The sequence below is a fragment of the Scyliorhinus torazame genome, chromosome 16, assembly GCF_047496885.1.
Source record: "Scyliorhinus torazame isolate Kashiwa2021f chromosome 16, sScyTor2.1, whole genome shotgun sequence".
NCBI lineage: Eukaryota > Metazoa > Chordata > Chondrichthyes > Carcharhiniformes > Scyliorhinidae > Scyliorhinus > Scyliorhinus torazame.
This window is the reverse complement of record NC_092722.1, coordinates 63,271,344-63,292,213: the sequence shown is the minus strand read 5'-3', so window position 1 is coordinate 63,292,213 and position 20,870 is coordinate 63,271,344. Positions and strand designations below refer to the sequence as shown.

The 20,870-nt window shown below is 50.5% G+C and overlaps 1 protein-coding gene across 2 annotated transcripts in view; it reads left to right on the top strand.

Annotated features, from left to right (window-relative positions):
• Nucleotides 1–20,870, top strand: part of LOC140392850 (ephrin type-A receptor 8-like) — a 504,074-nt gene that overhangs the window by 402,850 nt on the left and 80,354 nt on the right. For both annotated transcript variants that reach the window (XM_072478582.1, XM_072478581.1), the window contains exon 12: nucleotides 18,715–18,864. In XM_072478582.1, the coding sequence (XP_072334683.1) occupies nucleotides 18,715–18,864 (150 nt within the window). The remainder of the gene's footprint in view (nucleotides 1–18,714; nucleotides 18,865–20,870) is intronic.

Here is a 20,870-nt window from a genome sequence, read left to right as displayed (position 1 = left end):
GTGGCTGTGCAAAGAAATGACCAAATGGAGTGGAGCGCGTCAGGGAGGACCTCCTGCCAGTGGGAAACTGAGAGATTCCTAGACCGCAGAGGCAGGAGGACGGCCTTCCATACCTTCACGGTTCTCCCACTCCACCTGTCCGTTTCCCCGGGGGTTGTAACTGGTAGTCCTGCTCGAGGCGATCCGTTACCGAGCAGGTACTGACGCAGTTCGTCGCTCATAAACAAGGAGCCCCGGTCATTGTGGACGTAAGTGGGGAAACCGAACAAGGTGAAGACACTATGTAGGGCCTTAATCACGGTGGCCGCGGTCATGTCGGGGCAAGGGATTGCAAAGGGGAAGCGGGAGTACTTGTCAATGACGTTGAGGCAATACGATTTGCGGTTGGTAGAGGGGAGGGGTCCTTTGAAGTCGATACTGAGGCGCACGAAGGGCCGGGATGCCTTCACCAGGTGAGCCATGTCTGGACGATAGAAGTGCGGCTTACGCTCCGCGCAGACTTGGCAGTCCCTGGTCATGGCCCTGACCTCCTCGGTGGAGTAGGGCAGGTTGTGGGCCTTGATGTAATGGATAAGCGGGGTGACCCCCAGCTGGCAGAGGTCATTGTGGATAGCCCGGAGTCGGTCATCTTGCGCGCTGGTGCATGTGCCGCAGGGCAGGGCATCTGGGGGCTCATTGAGCTTCCCAGGACGATACACAGTATCGTAATTATAGGTGGAGAGTTCGATCCTCCACCTCAAGATTTTATCGTTCTTGATCTTGCCCCGCTGTGTTTGTCGCACATGAAGGCTACCGACCGTTGGTCGGTGACGAGGGTAAACCCCCTACCAGCGAGGTAGTGCCTCCAGTGCCGTACAGCTTCCACGATGGCTTGAGCTTCTTTTTTGATTGAAGAGTGTCGAATTCTCGGAGGCGTTGAGTGTACGGGAGAAAAATGCTACGGGCCTGCATGCCTGGTTAAGGGTGGCGGCGAGGGCGACTTCTGACGCGTCACTCGCCACCTGGGAGGGGACGGACTAATCCACCGTGCGCATCACAGCTTTGGCAATATCTGCCTTGATGCGGCTGAAGGCCTGGCGGGCCTCAGCGCCAGTGGGAAGTTGATAGCTTTGATCAGTGGGCGGGCTTTGTCCGCATTGTTGGGGACCCACTGGGCATAATAGGAAAAGAACTCGAGGCATCTTTTCAGGGCCTTGGGGCAGTGGGGAAGGGGGAGTTGCAGGAGGGGGTGCATACGGTCGGGGTGGGGCCCTAGGACTCCGTTTTCCATGACATAGCCGAGGATGGCCAGTCTGGTTGTGCGGAAAACACATTTCTCATTGTTATGAAAAATGAAAATGGATGTGAGATTGAGGGCTTGGGCGGTTTGGAGAAACTTCTGAAGGTTGGCGTCGTGGTCCTGCTGGTTGTGGCCACAGATAGTGACGTTGTCCAAGTACGGAAATGTGGCCCGCAGCCCGTACTGGTCCACCATTCAGTCCATCGTTCTTTGGAAGACCGAGACCCCGTTGGTGACACCGAAGGGGACCCGGAGGAAGTGGAAGAGGCGGCCGTCTGCCTCAAAGGCCGTGTAGTGGCGGTCCTCAGGGCGGATTGGGAGCTGGTAGTTTGCGGACTTCAGATCTACCGTGGAGAACACCCGGTAGTGTGCAATCTGATTCACCATGTCCGCTATCCGAGGGAGAGGGTACGCATCGAGGTGCGTATACAGGCTTATTGTTTGGCTGTAATCTACAACCATCCAATTTTTTTCCACGGTCCTGACGACCACCACCTGGGCTCTCCAGGGGCTGTTACTGGCCTCGATGATCCCTTCCCGCAAGAGCCGCTGGACCTTGGACTTGATAAAACTCCTGCCCTGGTTACTGTACCGTCTGCTCCTGTTGGCGATGGGTTTACAGTCGGCGGTGAGATTCGCGAATAGTGGGGGAGGGGCGACCTTCTGGGTCGCGAGGCTACAAACGGTGAGTAGGGGGGTGGGGGCCTGCCGAACTTTAGGGTCAGGCTCCTGAGGTTGCACTGGAAGTCCAGTCCCAACAAAGGAGGAGCGGAGAGATCGGGGAGTACATATAGTTTAAAGTTTGCGCATTCAACGTCCTGTATCGCAAGGTTCGCTACAGTGTACACCCGGATCTGCACTGACTGCGATCCGGAAGCGAGGGGGATTGTTTGAAATGCGGGGGAGATTTGGAGAGAACAGCGCCTTACCGTGCCTGGGTGTACAAAGCTCTCCGTGCTCCCGGAGTCAAATAGGCAGGGTGTTTCGTGCCCATTGACCTGGACGGTCATCATGGAGTTCCTGAGGTGCTTTGGGCGTGACTGGTCAAGGGTGACCGCGCCGAGTTGCGGGTAGCCGGCGTGGTCAGAGCTGGTGGGGTGGTCCCAAGATGGCTGCCCCCGTCAGACGCACGTGTTGGGCGGCGTTGAAGATGGCGGCCAAGATTGTGGCCCCCGTCGGTCGCACGTGTCGGGCGGCGATGAAGATGGCGGCCAAGATGGCGGCCCCATTGAGTCGCACATGGCGGGCCGCGTGGGAGGCGCCGTCCAGGATGGCGGTCCCTGTGAGTCGCACGTGTTGTGTAGAGTTGAAGCTGGCTGCCCCAACGGACAACACGAGGCGGATGACACGTTCCGAAGGGGGCAGAGCTGGCAGGCACGCAGCCACGCTGCAGGGTCTGTGGGCCTATGAGCCTGAGAGTCGGGCCTGTGATTTGGAGGACTTGGACCTGGCTGGCAGCTTTGGCAAAGTGTCCTTTCTTGCTGCGGTCGCTACAGTTCGCGTTCCGAGCCGGGCAACGCTGCCTAGGGTGCTGGTTCTGGCCGCAAAAGTAGCAGGGCAGCCCCCCGGGTTGGGCGGACAGCCGCGCGGCACAGGCCTGGGGTACTCTCTGGTCGGGTGTCCACGAGGGGGTCGTGTGGTTGGAGGGGAAAGCATTGAGGCTTTGGAACGCTACTTCTAGGGAGGTGGCTAGTTTTACCGTCTCTTCTAAGTCAAGGGCGTCCTTCTCGAGCAGGCGCTGTCTGACCTAGTTGGACCGGACTCCAGCCACGTAGGCGTCACGTAGGCGTCCTGGATGGCGAGTTCCATGTGTTGCGAGGCCGTGACGGCCTTGTAGTTGCAGCTTCGCGCGAGGACTTTCAGGTCGCGTAGGTACTCCTCCAGCAATTCCCTGGGGTCTTGGCAGTGAGTGGTGAGGACATGCCACACGAACACTTCGTTCACCGGCCTCCCATATTGCCGCTTCAGGATCGTGAGCGCGTCTGCGTATGTGGTCGCTTCCTCGATTTACACAGAGATTCGATGGCTCACCCGGGCGTGGAGGAGGCTCGGCTTCTGTTCATCGGTGACGAAGGGCAAGGAGGAGGCGGCGAGGTAGGCCTCGAAACATCGGAACCAGTGCGAAAAAATCCCTTTGGCTTCCGCGGCCTGTGGGTCGAATTCCAGTGGGTCAGGTTTGAGGGCTGCTTCCATCGCGATGTTATATTTGATTAAATTGATGCGACCATCAATTCACACGAGACAGAGAGTTGAAGTGGACAGTGGCTTGAATCAACTAGAACAGTGCCTGCCTGTGACTACTCTGCACTGAGAGCCGCCTACAGGGCAGCTGCTCTATATACCTCCCCTCAAGGGGGCGGAGCCAAGTGCAGAGCCCACAAGGGCACCAACATGATACAAACGGTGTAATACAATACCATGGTCCATAGGTGGAGCCCACAAGGGCAATAACACAGTATAATGCAATACAGTGGTGAATAGTTGCCATAATACGTTCACCACAGTTAGTGTGAGAATTTTGTAATCCTATATCTTTGCCACTGACATTTTTAATTCTGTATGTACCTGAATCCTCATGACAGTTTACGGGTAACAAATTATCGACAAAAGACTACACTTGGCCTTGACTCCTTGGGGTGGATGAAGGCTTTACGCAGTACAAAGGTTGATAGCAAGGCAGTAGCCAGTTTTACATTTCTTTCCATTTTTATTTCTATTGAATTCAACGGAAACACTATGAGAAATCCATGCATAAATGTAAATATAAATTGTCCACGGATACAGAGAAAATAATATCCATTTCTCCAGTGAAAGCTACAGAATTGGCGCAGCAATGTGAGGACGAATACAAAGAACAAAGAATAAAGAAAAGTACAGCACTAGAACAGGCCCTTCGGCCCTCCAAGCCTGTGCCGACCATGTTACCCGTCTAAACTAAAATCTTCTACACTTCCGGGGTCCGTATACCTTTATTCCCATCCTATTCATGTATTTGACAAGATGCCCCTTAAACGTCATTATCGTCCCTGCTTCCACCACCTCCTCCGGCAGCGAGTTCCAGGCTCCCACTACCCTCTGTGTAAAAAAACTTGCCTCGTACATCTCCTCTAAACTTTGCCCCTCACACCTTAAACCTATGCTCCCTAGTAATAGACCCCTCTACCCTGGGAAAAAGTCTCTGTCTATGCCCCTCATAATTTTGTAGACCTCTATCAGGTTGCCCCTCAACCTCCTTCGTTCCAGTGAGAACAAACCAAGTTTATTCAACCTCTCCTCATAGCTAATATCTTCCATACCAGGCAACATCCTGGTAAATCTCTTCTGCACACTCTCCAAAGCCTCCACATCCTTCTGGTGGTGTGGAGGCCAGAATTGAACACTATACTCCAAGTGTGACCTAACTAAGGTTCTATACAGCTGCGACATGACTTGCCAATTTTTATACTCAATGCCCCAGCCAATGAAGGCAAACATGCCATAAGCCTTCTTAACTACCTTCTCCACCTGTGTTGCCCCTTTCAGTGACCTGTGGACCTGTACACCAAGATCTCTCTGACTGTCTATACTCTTGAGGGTGCTACCATTCACTGCATATTCCCTACCTGTATTAGACCTTCCAAAATGCATTACCTCACATTTGTCCGGATTAAATTCCATCTGCCATCTCGCCGCCCAAGTCTCCAAATGATCTAAGTCCTGCTGTATCCTCTGACAGTCCTCATCGCTATCTGCAATTCCACCAACCTTTGTGTCGTCCACAAACGTACTAATCAGACCAGTTACATTTTCATCCAAATCATTGAAAATACTACGAACAGCAAAGGTCCCAGCACTGATCCCTGCGGAACACCACTAGTCACAGCCCTCCAATCAGAAAAGCACCCTTCTATTGCTACTCTCTGCCTTCTATGACCTAGCCAGTTCTGTATCCATCTTGCCAGCTCACCTCTGATCCCATGTGTACTTCACCTCTTTGTACCAGTCTGCCATGAGGGACCTTGTCAAAGGCCTTACTGAAGTCCATATAGACAAAATCCACTGCCCTACCTGCATCAATCATCTTTGTGAACTCCTCGAAAAACTCTATCAAGTTAGTGAGACACGCCCTCCCCTTCACAAAACCGTGCTGCCTCTCGCTAATACGACCCCTTGCTTCCAAATGGGAGTAGATCCTGTCCCGAAGAATTCTCTCCAGTAATTTCCCTACCACTGCGTAAGGCTCACCGGCCTGTAGTTCCCTGGATTATCCTTGCTACCCTTCTTAAACAAAGGAATGACATTGGCTATTCTCCAGTCCTCCAGGACATCACCTGAAGACAGCGAGGATACAAAGATTTCTGACAAGGTCTCAGCAATTTCCTCTCTTGCCTCCTTCAGTATTCTGAGGAAGATCCCATCAGGCCCTGTGGATTTATCCACCTTGATATTTTTCAAGACGCCCAACACCTCGTCTTTTTGGATCTCAATGTGACCCAGGCTATCTAAACACCCTTTACCAGACTCAACATCCACCAATTCCTTCTCTTTGGTGAATACTGATGCGAAGTATTCATTTAGTACCTCACCCATTTCCTCTGGCTCCACACATAGATTCCCTCCCCTGTCCTTCAATGGGCCAACCCTTTCCCTGGCTACTCTCTTGCTTTTTATGTACGTGTAAAAAGTCTTGGGATTTTCCTTAACTCTATTTGCCAATGACTTTTCATGACCACTTTTAGCCCTCCTGACTCCTTCCTACTTTCCTTATATTCCACACAGGCTTCGTCTGTTCCCAGCCTTCTAACCCTGACAAATGCCTCCTTTTTCTTTTTGACGAGGCCTACAATATCCCTCGTTATCCAAGGATTGTGATATTTGCCATATTTATCCTTCTTCCTCACAGGAACATACCAGTCCTGAATTCCTTTCAACTGACATTTGAAAGCCTCCCACATGTCAGATGTTGATTTACCCTCAAACATCTCCCAATCTATGTTCTTCAGTTCCCGCCTAATATTGTTAGAATTAGCCTGCCCCCTATTTAGCACATTCACCCTAGGACCACTCTTATCCTTGTCCACCAGCACTTTAAAACTTACTGAATTCAGGAGAACAGAAACAAGATAGGGTGTGGGCAGGTAGGTGGCGAATGCAGTTCAGTGTGGACAAATAGACAAGGGTAAGGAAGTGCTGTTAAACCTGTAGAAGACATGGCTTGGACCATATCAAAGTATTGTGTGCAGTTTGAGCCCAGCAATGCAGAAATTATAAGAAAAGCAAAATACTGCGGATGCTGGAAATCGGAAGTAAAAACAGAAAATGCCGGATAAACTCAGAACATCTTGCGGCATTGGTACAGAGAAACAGAATTAACGTTTTGAGTCTAAACGGCCCTCCTACAGAAGGGCACAGAAGAATGTAGAAATTATATGGGACCAGGGTGAAGACGCACTTAGGATGATAAAGTATAAAGGTAAAGAAGTGTTGTTGCAACTGTACAAGGCATTGGTGAGACCGCACCTGGAGTATTGTGCACAGTTTTGGCCCACTTATTTGAGGAAAGGTGGAGTGGCATTGGAGACAGTTCAGAGGAGTTTCACTCGATTGATTCCGCAGATGAAGGGTTTGTCATATGGAGTGACATAGGCCTATACTCTCTAGAGTTTAGAAGAATGAGGGGAGATCTAATTGAGGTTTACAAGATCATAAAAGGTATGGATAAAGTAGAGGTGGAGTGGATGTTTTCTCTTGTGGGGCATTCTACAATGAGTGGTCATAAACTTAGGATAGTAGGTAGCAAATTTAAAACAGAGTTGAGGAGAAACTGCTTCTTCCAAAGGTTGTGAATCTGCGGAATTCGCTACCCCAGAGTGCGGTGGATGCTGGGACATTGAGTAAATTTAAGGAGGAGTTAGACAGATTTTTAATTGGTAATGGGCTGAGGGGTATGGAGAACGGGCAGGACGGTGGAGTTAAGGCTGGGTGGAGATCAGCCAGGATTGAATGGTGGAGCAGACTCGATTCTGCTCCTGCGTCTTATCCACTTATGAACTTATGATACCCAGAAATGGGAGGCGATGTTATGATGGGAGATTTAAAAATTAGAACTGCGTTTAATCTGCTCCAATAGTGGAACGTTTGTGCAAAGAATTTGGGAAAGATTATTTCCTTGGGCGGCACGGTAGCACAAGTAATTCACAGCACCAGGGCCCCAGGTTCGATTCCCCGCTGGGTCACTGTCTGTGTGGAGTCTGCACGTTCTCCCCGTGTCTGTGTGGGTTTCCTCCGGGTGCTCCGGTTTCCTCCCACCGTCCAAAGACGTGCAGGTGAGGTGGATTGGCCATGATAAATTGCCCTCCGTGACCAAATAAAGGTTAGGAGGGGTTATTGGGTTCCGGGGATAGGGAGGAAGTGAGTGCTTAAGTGGGTCGGTGCAGACTCGATGGGCCGAATGGCCTCCTTCTGCACTGTATGTTCTATATTCTTGTGGTCAATAAATCAAAAACAATAAATTTAGGAGTCATTCTGGACATGTGAAAGGGAGCAGTTAAAAGAATTGTTTTCACGCAGAGAGCTTTTCGAAATTGAATAAATTATGATTGACGCTTAGTCACGTACAAAAGGAATTGTAAAATCTCTTGAAACCAAACAACAGGATTGAAGGAAATAAAATAAGATCAGAAATAAAATAAGATCAGCCAGGCCTTGGAGTGATTTCCAAATGTGCACACTTCAAGTGCCAGCCTAGATTCCATTCAAAAATGTTCAACTTGCAAGAAACCACTTAATTTCAGACGGTGCGATGCCCTGTTACAACTAACTCGCTCAAACACTGATGTGTTATACTAACTTTATTATTCTGTTGACGGGCACAATAGTGGGAGGTGATGCACGATCAATTGCACAAAGACGAGAGTTGAATACAACTGAGACTTTATTACTCTAAGATGTGTGGCCTCCTACAGCAGCTGGCGAAATGGCTGCTGGATAGGGAGCACACATATTTATGCTCCGCCTACTGGGCGGAGCCAGCAGGCAGTGACTACCCCCGTACCTGTAGTACAGGGTCTTACCACACATCTCCTAATATATACAACAGTGGTGATTACCACATTCATCCCCTGTTAAAATTGAGTCCGGCGGGGTTGGTGGAGAACTATATACAGAGCAAGTTTAATATACAGAAGTGCAAAAGAAATATTTCTTTCTGAAGTCAGTACAAGGTGGTTTGATAGTCCCGAACCAATTATAGATTTAGCTGGTCCGGGGCCTTGATGTGGCGTTGGGAGTGACGCAGTGGTGGTGTTGGTCTGATCCTCGGTGACTCTGGGAGCATGCCAAAACCCTCTTCATCCTCGGGCATGGGCAGGGGGAGGACGGATGGTCATGGGGGGGTTGCTGCTGGGTGCACCAGGGGAGGAGGGGTGGAGCCGGGCCGGAGGGGTGTGTGTGTGTGGAACCTGCTGGTGCCAGGTCCCTGAGGGAGACAGTATCCTGGCGGCCGTCGGGGTACGCCACGTAGGCACACTGGGGGTTAGCGTGGAGTAACTGCACCCTTTCAACCAACATGTCCGCCTTGTGGAGTCGGACGTACCTACGGAGGAGTATGGGTCCTGGAGCTGCGTGCCAAGTCGGGAGCGACACCCCAGATGTGGACTTCCTGGGGAAGGCAAAGAGATGTTCATGGGGTGTGTCATTAGTCGCCGTGCATAGTAGCGACCGAATGGAGTGCACTGCATCGGGGAGGACCTCCTGCCAGCGGGAGGCCGGGAGATTTCTGGACCATAGGGCCAGTTGGACGGCCCTCCAGACCGTCCCGTTCTCCCTCTCCACCTGCCCGTTTCCCCGGAGGTTATAGCTGGTCGTCCTGCTGGAGGCAATACCCCTGCTGAGCAGGAACTGACGCAGCTCATCACTCATGAATGAGGATCCCCTGTCACTGTGGCTGTCGGCAGGGAAGCCGAACTGTGCAAAGATTGTGTTGAGGGCTTTGATGACGGTGGCAGATGTCATATCGGGGAATGGGATGGCGAAGGGGAATCTGGAATATTCATCGACCACACTGAGGAAATACGTGTTACGGTCGGTGGAGGGGAGGGGCCCTTTGAAATCCACGCTGAGGCGTTCAAAGGGGCAGGAGGACTTCACCAGGTGCATGCGGTCCGGCTGGTAGAAGTGCGGTTTGCACTCCGCACAGACCTGGCAGTCTCTGGTGATTGCCCTGACTTCCTCGACGGAGTAGGGCAGATTGCGGGCCTTTATGAAATGGTACAACCGTGTGACTCCCGGGTGACAAAGGTTATTGTGCAGGGTCCGGAGTCGGGCCACCTGTGCGCTGGCACATGCACCTTGGGATAGGACATCTGGGGGCTCGTTGAGCTTGCCGGGGTGATACAAAATCTCGTAGTTGTAGGTGAAGAGCTCGATCCTCCACCTCAAGATTTTATCATTTTTGATCTTACCCCGCTGTGTGTTATTGAACATGAAGGCTACCGACCGTTGGTCAGTGAAGAGAATGAATCTCCTGCCGGCTAGGTAATGCCTCCAATGTCGCACAGCTTCAACGATGGCTTGGGGCTCTTTTTCGACGGGGGAGTGCCGAATTTCGGAGGCATGAAGGGTGCGGGAAAAAAATGCCACGGGCCTGCCTGCCTGATTGAGCATGGCGGCTAGGGCGACGTCTGATGCGTCGCTCTCCACTTGAAAGGGCAGCGTCTCGTCTACTGCGTGCATCACGGCCTTGGCGATATCGACTCTAATAATGAAGGCATGTTGAGCCTCGGCCGTCAGGGCGAAAAGGGTGGACTGGATGAGTGGGCGGGCCTTGTCCGCATAGTTTGGGACCCACTGGGCGTAGTATGAAAAGAACACCAGGCAGCGTTTGAGGTCCTTGTGGCAGTGGGGGAGGGGGAGTTCCATGAGGGGGTGCATGCGGTCGTGATCGGGCCCCAGAACTCCGTTCTGGACCACATAGCCGAGGATGGCTAAGCGGTTCGTGCTGAACACGCACTTCTCCTTGTTATAGGTGAGGTTTAGGAGAGTGGCGGTGTGGAGAAATTTGGCAAGGTTGGCATCGTGGTCCTGCTGATCGTGGCCGCCGATGGTGACATTGTCTAGGTACAGGAAGGTGGCCCGCAACTCGTACTGGTCGACCATTCGGTCCATCTCCCTTTGGAAGTCCGAAACCCCATTGGTGACGCCGAAGGGAACTCTGAGAAAACGGTAGAGGTGGTCATCTGCCTCGAAGGCAGTGTATGGGTGGTCCGCCTTATGGATGGGGAGCTGGTGGTAGGCGGATTTGAGGTCTACAGTTGAGAATACCCGGTACTGTGCAATCTGATTGACCATATCAGATATGCGTGGGAGAGGGTACGCTTCGAGCTGTGTGTACCTATTGATGGTCTGGCTGTAGTCCATGACCATTCTGTGTTTCTCCCCAGTTTTAACTTCTACCACTTGGGCTCTCCAGGGGCTGTTGCTGGCCTCGATGATGCCTTCCCGAAGCAACCGCTGGACCTCGGACCTGATGAAGGTCCTGTCCTGGGTGCTGTACCGTCTTCTCCTGGTGGCGACGAGTTTGCAATCTGGGGTTAGGTTTGCGAAAAGGGAAGGTGGGTCGACCTTTAGGGTCGCGAGGCCGCACTCAATAAGGGTGCCCGCCAAATTTCAGGGTTAGGCTCTGGAGGTTGCACTGGAAGTCCAGGCCGAGTAGCAGGGCAGCGCCGAGGTTGGGGAGGATGTAGAGGTGCAAGCCGCTGAATTCTACGCCCTGGACCATGAGTGTGACTATACAGGACCCCCGGATCGCCACGGAGTGGGATTCGGAGGCCAGGGCGATTCTTTGATTGGCGGGGTGTACCACAAGGGAGCAGCGCCTTACCATATCTGGATGGATGAAGCTTTCGGTGCTCCCGGAGTCCAGCAGGCAAGAGGTCTCGTGCCCATCGATCTTCACACTTGAGGCGGTGGCTAGATTGTGCGGGCGAGACTGGCCGATCGTGACCGAGGCTGGTCGTCGCTGGTGTCGAACGATGGGGTGCCCGGGGGGCACGGGTCCTGGAACAAAGGTGGTGCCCATGTGCCGTGGGGAAGACAAGATGGCGGCACCTGATGATCTTGGGGTGGAGAAGATGGCGGCGCCCACGGGCCGCACGTGGCGGGGGTTGAAAATGATGGCGGCGCCCATAGGCCGCATGTGGTCCGAGAAGGGGAAGATGGCGGCGCCCATTGTCCGTACGCAAGGGGGGTCGGGGCAATAGCGGTGACTGAGCGGGCCTGGCACACCGCAGCGAAGTGCCCCTTCTTGCCGCAGGCCTTGCGAAGGGCGGTGCGGGCCGGGCAGCATAGGCGGGGGTGTTTCTGTTGTCTGCAGAAGTAACATCGGGGGCCCCCGTGGTTGGCTGGCTGGCACGTGGCACCGGCGCATTGGCTGGGTGAGGCTCCTGGTGGGGCGGCTGTCTGCTGAGTCCACGATGTGTAGGAGGGGTGGGCCGCGCGCCTGGGGGTGTAGGCCTGAATATTGTGCGAGGCAACCGCCATCGATAGTGCCATTTTTTTTGTTGCTTCAAGATCGAGAGTGGCCCCCTCTAAAAGTCGCTGGCGAATGAGATCTGACCCTGTCCCCGTAACGAAGGCATCCCGCATGAGGAGGTTCAAATGTTCCGTGGCCGTGACGGCCTGACAGTCACAGTCTCTGACCAGAGGAATTATAGCACGCCAGAAATCTTCTACGGACTCACCAGGGAGTTGACTGCGAGTGAAGAGTACGTGTCTAGCGAAGAGCGTGTTTGTCTGCTGGATGTAATTCTCTTTCAGTAGCGCCATGGCTTTGTCGTAGTTCGGCGCGTCCTGGATAAGAGGAAAGACGTTGGAGCTCAGCCGCGAGTAGAGTATCTGGATCTTCTGAGCTTCCGGGATTGGGTCTGGTGCAGACCTGATATAAGCTTTGAATCAAGCTAGCCAGTGTTGAAAGTCCTTTTTGGCGTCGCTTGTTTGCGGATCCAGCTGCAGGCGATCCGGCTTGATGCGGAGGTCCATCTTTATGAAAATCTTAGAGTAATAAATTGATGCACGATCAATTGCACCGAGACGAGAGCTGAATACAACTGAGGCTTTATTACTCTAAGATTTGTGGCCTCCTACAGCAGCTGGCGAAACAGCTGCTGTATAGGGAGCACACATATTTATACTCCGCCTACTGGACGGAGCCAGCAGGCAGGGACTACCCCCGTACCTGTAGTACAGGGCCTTACCACACATCTCCTAATATATACAACAGTGGTGATTGTCGTGTAGGGTGCTCTGCTACTCAGACAAACCAACACGGTTGCGGAAAGTACAACTCAGTTTTATTACTAACAATATTAACATTTGTAAACTGGTTACTGGGGTTCGTTCACTACCCTCTAATCTGTGAACCCAGCCCTAACACTATCTTGAAGAGGCACTCAGCACATGGTGTATGCCTGAGTGGCTTGCTGTGAGCTCTGAGCCCTGAGCTGTCTCCTGCTGGAATGAATCAGAAGTGTCGTGTTCCCCGTTTTATAGTGTGTCTGCTCTTGCTTGTGATTGGCTGTGATTTTGCGTGTGTATTGATTGGTCCGTTGATCTGTCCATCAGTGTGTATGATGTTTATCTGAATATCATGACAGTGATTACCACAGGAGGAGAGGTAGAAATCACGCCATCGTATATCTTTCTTTCTTGGAAAAGGCTGATCATGGATACTATGGAAGAAGCTTCTGTGGGTAGACTGAAGCATGATGCTTCCAGTGGTTCTGAGGTGAAGAGCAGAGAAGTGCCAATACGAGATTAAATAGAAGCAGTTTCACAAATTGGGCCAGGAAAACATTATTAACACCGAGATTTATAAGGTTATGAAATTCACTTCCAGGTTATTGTGTTAGGCTGAAAGTGAACATTCAAGGTTAGATTGGAGTGGATGAGGTAGATATTGAAGAGTGGTAAAGAGCATTGGTGCTTTTTGTTCATGTGTAGGGTTAATGACAACGTAATAAACCCAAAACTCTGTTTTCACGATGTGTCTTCGATGTAACCAACATTAGTGTGATAAAACCAATACCAGGGGCGGGATTCTCCAATCCCGCAGCAGTGTCCACGCCATCGTTAGTGCCGTCGCCTTTTACACGGCGTGAACGGGCTGCTCCCACATCTAATTGTGGCCCCTACAGGGGGCCAGAATGGGACTGGAGCGGTTCGCACTGCTCCAGCTGCAGATCCCGGCGCGAACTAAACGCCGCGGGATCCGCGCATGCGCAGTGGCGTCCTTCAACGCGCCGGCCCCGACGCAACATGGCGCAGGACTACAGGGGCCGGCGCGTAGGATAGGAGGCCCCCAGCCACAGAGGCCGGCCCTCCGATCGGTGGGTCCCAATCGCGGGCCAGGCCACATCGGAGGCCCCCCCCACAGGCCGCCACCCGACCCTTACACGCCGAGGTCCTGCTAGCCCAGAGCAGGATAGAACAGCGCCGACGGGATTCAGCACCTTTCCTACGGCCGCTCGGGCCGGAGAATGGCCCGTGACTGGCGCCGTGCCAACCACGCCGGCGCCAATGACACCGATTCTCCGCACTGTGGAGAATCGCATGTCAGCGTCGGGGCAGCGTGGCCCATTCGCGGGGATTCTCCGACCCAGTGCGGAGCTGGGAGAATCCCGCCCCAGGTTCTTCAGATAGAAGGAGTTGTCAAACAATTTTAATGCAAACCATGCTTGCTCAAAATTCATGACCATCCTAACATAATCTGTCTCTGAGTATTTTATCGCAATGTCCTGGGTTTGTTGATGTATCACTGTGTAGTTGAACATACTCATCAAATCTTTGTTAGATGGCTTTCTTAGCTCAGTGATGGTGCTCTTTCCTTTGAATGTAAAGGTTCCAAGTTCAAGCCCCATTCTGAACTTGAGCATGTAATCGAGGCTGACACTTCAGTTCAGTACTGAGGGAGAGCTACTTTATCAAACATGCTGCCTGAGATGTTGCCTGCCTTCTCACGATTGCATGATGAAAAGCTTGGGTGAGTTTTCCTGGGGCCCTGAGCAACAGTTATTCATAGAAATATAGAATCAATACAGTGCAAAAGGAGGCCGTTCATTGAGTCTGCAATGACCCTCTGAAAGAGCACCCAACCGAGGTCCATTCCCTGCCTTATCCCCATAACGCCACCTAACCTGCACATCTTTGGAATGTAGGAGGAAACCAGAGCACCCGGAGGAAACCCCCGCAGACACGGGGAGAATGTGCAAACTCCACACAGTCACCCAAGGCCGGACTCGAACTCTGGTCCCTGGCGCTGTGAGGCAGCAGTGCTAACCACTGTGTCACCATGCCGCCCTCAAATCAGCATCACAAAGACCCCTTAATTCGTAATTCATCTCATTGCTGTATGGGTTTTGCTTTGGAAAATTAATTGTTTATAAAACAATTATCATGTCACTTAAAAAAAAAAGCTAATTTGCTATGTTTAGTTTAAGACAATAAGACCATAAGACACTGGAGCAGAATTAAGCCATTCGGCCCATCGAGTATGCTCCATCATTCAATCATAGCTGATATGCTTCTCATCCCCAAGACATGTGTTACGAGCAAGAGAAGAGATTTGTAATTATTCCCTTGGTCTCCCTCTCCAGGTCTGACTGTAACAGGGTTTTTGTGAATTGAGGGAGGATGTGCTTTGCCAATACTGCAGGAGGCGCACTATTTACACTTTCAGATTGTAATAAGTTAGTCAGATGGGGTTCCTGAGGTTAGACAAAGAACAAGATAAGCTTATTGGAGTTATTTCCTGGACTTAATCAAAATCGCGATTTGTGGTAGTATGCATTAGGGGTCATGTGGGACTGTGAAGCCGTGATGTCATTGGCTGACAGATCCCGGGTCCTGGTTGGCTGTTGATCCCTAGCTCCGCCCTGAAGGCGGAGTATAAGGACCAGGAGTTCTCCCCCGCAGGCCAGTCTGTTGCTGAACTGCGGGGAACAAGTCACGCTTAATAAAGCCTCATTGACTTCATCTCTATTCATCTCTCGTGAGTCTTTGTGCGCAACACTATTCATATACCAAACACATTCCATGAGGCCCATACCACATTAATGCTGATGACAGAGTAAGAGACTTAAGCATTTTTTACAGTTTGTGAAGATGACAAAGCAAAGAAGTATACAGTTTGCTGTTCTTTGGCTGGTCTCAACACACATTGCATTTTGTGTAGTTGTCTTCCTGGGTGTTGATTTCCAAATGTTATTTCTCAAAGATCTTAGTTTGCAGTAGATTTCTCTTCTCAGGATGGTTATTTTGCAAATTTCGCAGTACTTCCAAGAGAGAAAGAGACAGAGACAGAGAGAGCAAACAACTTTAGCAGTCTGTTCCAGTCCAGCATTGCTTTGGTTTCTACCCTGCTTGGTAAACAACCCCTGCAGCTTTGACAAAGAGTCACCCAGACTTGAAGTGTTAGCTCCCTTCTCTCTCCAGGGATGCTGTCAGACCTGCTGGGATTGTTTTTGTTCCTTCAAGCACCTTCATGGCTGTATATTCCAGAGAAATTCTATTAGTCCATGTCTTCTGCAGTCTCTGTGTTAGGACGGATAATTGTATTTTGATGTCTCATCTCGGAGACGTTTGAAAGGTTTCAGAGTATAAAGCCTGTATATAAAGTATAATAGTACATGAGGCAGGAACATAGGAATTAGGAGCAGAAGTAGGCAACTCAGCCCTTCGAGCCTGCACCACCATTCAATCAGATCATGGTTGATCTTTCACACTGTCCAGGGGGTTGAATGTGCTTTTATTTCATCCCATTTGGTGGATGCAAGCTGTATATTGTTACCATCTGGACAGTTTCCATTGCCTATAGAGGATTTATTAACCAGCCTATAAAAAAGAAAAAAAATAGAAATTGTTTTTCTTTTTCTAAAACAAAGCACATACTCATAACACATGAAAGTTGTCCTATGAATGCAAGTTCTCTCTTTTTTGTGTGAAACAAGGTACACAAAATTCCTTACTGCTCAGATAAATCCTGCATGTGACTAAGAATCTGAGGAAAACAATCCCTCGGGATTTGTTCAATAAATTTCAAGTGCCTACAAGATTTATTAGCAGGAGTCTATGAACTGAACATCACATAAAAGAGCTCCACATAAGAAGCAGAAGAGAGCTTTAATGATGAAGTCTGAGGCAATGAATTGTAACATTTAAGGAATTTTATTTGTTTGATGTTGTTTTCATTTTTTTATTCTGATTGCTGTATTATAAGCTTCCCGCCTTCTTAAAAACTTTGATTAAAATGACTTTCCGTGAAAGATAACCCCCTTACAAATGCTCTCAGTCTATTTGCCCCTCTCTCACTGATACTGCTGTGAATATAACGCTCTTTTACACTTGTGTTTATGCTCTTGGAAACATTATCAAATGGAAGATATTCATCTTTCCCTTCATTTCAATTACTCAGCTGTGTAAAAAAAAATCAAAGAAATCAAGATTAAAGATGACGATTCAGCCCGTACTCACTCGTTCGTCTTCATCCCCAGCTCTCTCATGACACACGCCCCTGCTCTATTTTAAATGGTACAGTGCCCATGTTTCCGCTACATCTTCTGAGGTGTTAGCTGTGACCCACTGGGCAGCGCTGCGGCAGGCGGTATAATAATAATCTTTATTGTCACAAGCAGACTTACATTAACACTGCAATGAAGTTACTGTGAAAATCCCCTAGTCACCACATTCCGGTGCCTGTTCGGGTACACAGAGGGAGAATTCAAAATGTCCAATTCACCTAACAGCACGTCTTTCAGGACTTGTGGGAGGAAAATGGAGCACCCGGAGGAAACCCCCCTAGACACAGGGGAAACCTGCAGTCTCCGCACAGACAGTGACCCAAGCCGGGAATCGAACCTGGGATCCTGGCACTGTGAAGCAGCAGTGTTAACCACTGTGCTACCATTCAGGTCCCGCTTCACGTTCCATCTGGTCTCTCAGGTGGCTGTGAAAGATCGCATGGCACTTCTAAAATAAAAGCAAGTGCCCGGAACATCCTGGTGCCCTGGACAATATTCATCCCTCAATCGATGTGACAAACCGGATTATGAACTCATCACATTGCTCTGTTTCCTACATTATAACAGTGGCTGCACTTCAGAAAAGCTCAATTGGCCGTGGTGCATTGTGGTGTGAACTGAGGTTGTGAAAGGTACTATATGAATGTTCTTCCTTCCTGCTGTGCAGTGTTCCCCAGAATGGAATAGAATATTCTGGCCAGAATTCTCCAGCCGGCAGCCCACCCTGCCCAAAGGGTTCCTAGCGGAAAAGGAAACCAATGGGAAATTCTATTGATAAGCGGCGGGAGTATAGAATTCCACCGCCAGTGAACGGCGAGTCACGGAGAAACACACAGCTGGAGATCCGGAGACTCCAGCACTCTATATATGGTCTGACACATGTGTTACAAAGTCTTGGCATAATCTCTAACACTTTGTTTTCTGTCCTGCTGTCTGTATATTCCGATATTCCATGCACTGTATCGTATCGGAAAGATCCAGGCCCCTAATTGATAACTATCACTGTAGGAGTGGTACAGTTGGCCCACTGCTGAGAAACGGAATTGTATTCTATTACTACATAGAGCAGAGGAGATTTAAGAATTAAATCTCTATTTCAAGGGGATGCCGCTGATCATGAGATGGTTGTTTATAGTTCTACCGACCATCAGTGTTGTTAATCTAGCTTTTAACTGCCCTGGAAACAGTGGGCCAGACTACACTAAACTCCCTGTGTCCAAATCCTGCAGCATAGATCTCTCCTGCAGGCGGTCTCTCCGAGATAGGCTGTAATTCCACTGAAAATGTTCCATCCCCCGGAATTTGACGGGAGTCAGGAATGCTGGCACAGGGCAGCCAGAAAGCTCACTCTTCCGAAGGCTGGGAGCTCGGTGTGAAGTCCATTATGCATCATCGAGACGTGTACAGTTTGTGCAAATTCTTTCTTCATGGTGTTCTGGGTGCTATTCAAACGAGTCAAACAATCGTTAAGCACAGAGGAGGTCATTTAGTCCATTGTGAGTGCACTGACTCTTCGAAAGAGCAAACCAATTCATTCTAATCTCATTCTCTTTCTCCAGAGCCTTGCAAATATCTTCTATGATTTTAAACAAGGCAAGAATTCTCTGGCCGTTCACTGGTGATGGGATACTCCGGTCCCACCGGCAGCGCACTCCCATCCGTGTGTTTCACGATGGCGTGGGATGGCTTCAATGGGAATTTCCATTGACAGCGGCGCTGTGGGAAGAGAGAATCTCACTGCCAGCGAGCAGTGTGCCACCTCCCACCGGCGAGAAACCCGCGGCTGGGGGAACCGGAGAATCCCGCCCTCAAATGTTTGATATTTAAATATTTCCACTGCTTTGAGTTTCCAAACCTTTTCTGAGAGTTCAACTTTATGCCTAGGGAGGAAAGATCCCAATCCGCTGGACAGCTCCGGAGGCCATCGCTTACCGCAAGTTCTCCTCAGCCAGCGATGTCTGGAGTTATGGCGTTGTCATGTGGGAAGTGACATCCTACGGAGAAAGACCATATTGGAATATGACAAACCGAGATGTAAGTACCGAGCTCTACTTCACATGTGTGCTGCTACTTCACAAGAGCATCTTAGCATTAAATAACCGTTGAATAACTGAGTGTATAATAAACCAACAAGCTCCCAACTGCACGTGAGATCATCATTGAAATCATTGACATGTTTCTCATTTTAATTTCACTGTCCCCTGAAAATTCTGTCGCTGAAATTTTCAATGTGGCAGAGACACAGTTGGACTTTTTAAATGAAAAATTATAGATTGTCTACTTGCAATCCACACACAGATATGCACACAATCACACAGATAGACAAACACACACAGATGTACTGACGCATATGCAAATGCACAGATACATATAACACACACAGACACATATGCACATACTGAAACACATACACCAATATGCACGGAAACACACACACGCATGCATTTAGACATACACATAAGTATTCATGCAGATATACTCATGTGTGTTCATCCACACAGATGCACACTCTCACATGGACACACACCTGTACACAGAAATGTCCGAACATTTGTGCACACTTGCACCGGCATACACACACACACAGACACACTGCCACATATACAGACACGTGTGACCAGACACTCCCCTATAGCGAACATTCAATGTTGAAAAAGGGAGGGCCTTAAGAGAGAAAACTTGGAATGAGGGGATGAAGATTGTGTGGGGAGGGTGCTGATAATATTAGTGATGGGTGGGGGTGGGGAACGCACTGGCAAGACTGAAAACCAGGGGAGTGGCGGAGGCTGCTGGCATGACCTTCGACCAGCTTGGGGATAGATGCTGGTGAGTCTGGGGACCCAGATGGTTGAAGTAATGGGGAACGGTGGTGGATTGGTGCTGGTGACACGAGACAATAGGGGGTGGGGGGGGAGGGAGGGAGGTAGGCTGCTAGCTTTGTCACATCATCCCACATGTACTTCATTTACAGTCTCCCCCTTTCCCCCCATCGATGCTCCCTCAACACTCCACACTGCTCCACCAACACTCCTCACTGGTCCCGCAACACTCCAGACTGGTCCCTTATCCATCCGCAGAGCCACCTCAACACTCAACACAGCTCCCTCAACACAACTTCTGCTCCCTCAACACTCGACACAGATCCCTCAACACTCTACACTGCTCCCTCAATACTCCACACTGCTCCCACAACACCCCTCACTGCTCCCGCAACATTCCAGACTGGTCCCTTTTCCATCCGCATAGCCACCTCAACACTCAACACTGCTCCCTCAACACAACTTCTGCTCCCTCAATACTCGACACAGCTCCCTCAACACTTCACAAAGCTCCCCCAACACTCTTCACTGTTCCCGCAACATTCCAGACTGGTCCCTTATCCATCCGCATAGCCAACTCAACACTCCACACTGCTCCCTCAACACACCACACTGCTCCCTCAACACTCCACACTGCTCCCTCAACACACCACACTGCTCCCTCAACACACCACACTGCTCCCTCAACACTCCACACTGCTCCCTCAACACTCCACACTGCTCCGTCAACACTCCACACTGCTCAGTCAACACACCACACTGCTCCCTCAACACTCCACACTGCTCCCTCAACACTGCAATCTGCTCCCTCAACACTCCACACTGCTTCCTCAACACTGCAAACTGCTCCCTCAACACACCACACTGCTCCCTCAACACTCCACACTGCTCCTTCAATACTCCACACTGCTCCCTCAACACACCACACTGCTCCCTCAACACTCCACACTGCTCCCTCAACACGCCACACTGCTCCCTCAACACTCCACACTGCTCCCTCAACACTCCACACTGCTCCCTCAACACTCCACACTGCTCCCTCAACACTCCACACTGCTCCCTCAACACTCCACACTGCTCCCTCAACACACCACACTGCTCCCTCAACACACCACACTGCTCCCTCAACACTCCACACTGCTTCCTCAACACTCCACACTGCTCCCTCAACACACCACACTGCTCCCTCAACACTCCACACTGCTCCGTCAACACTCCACA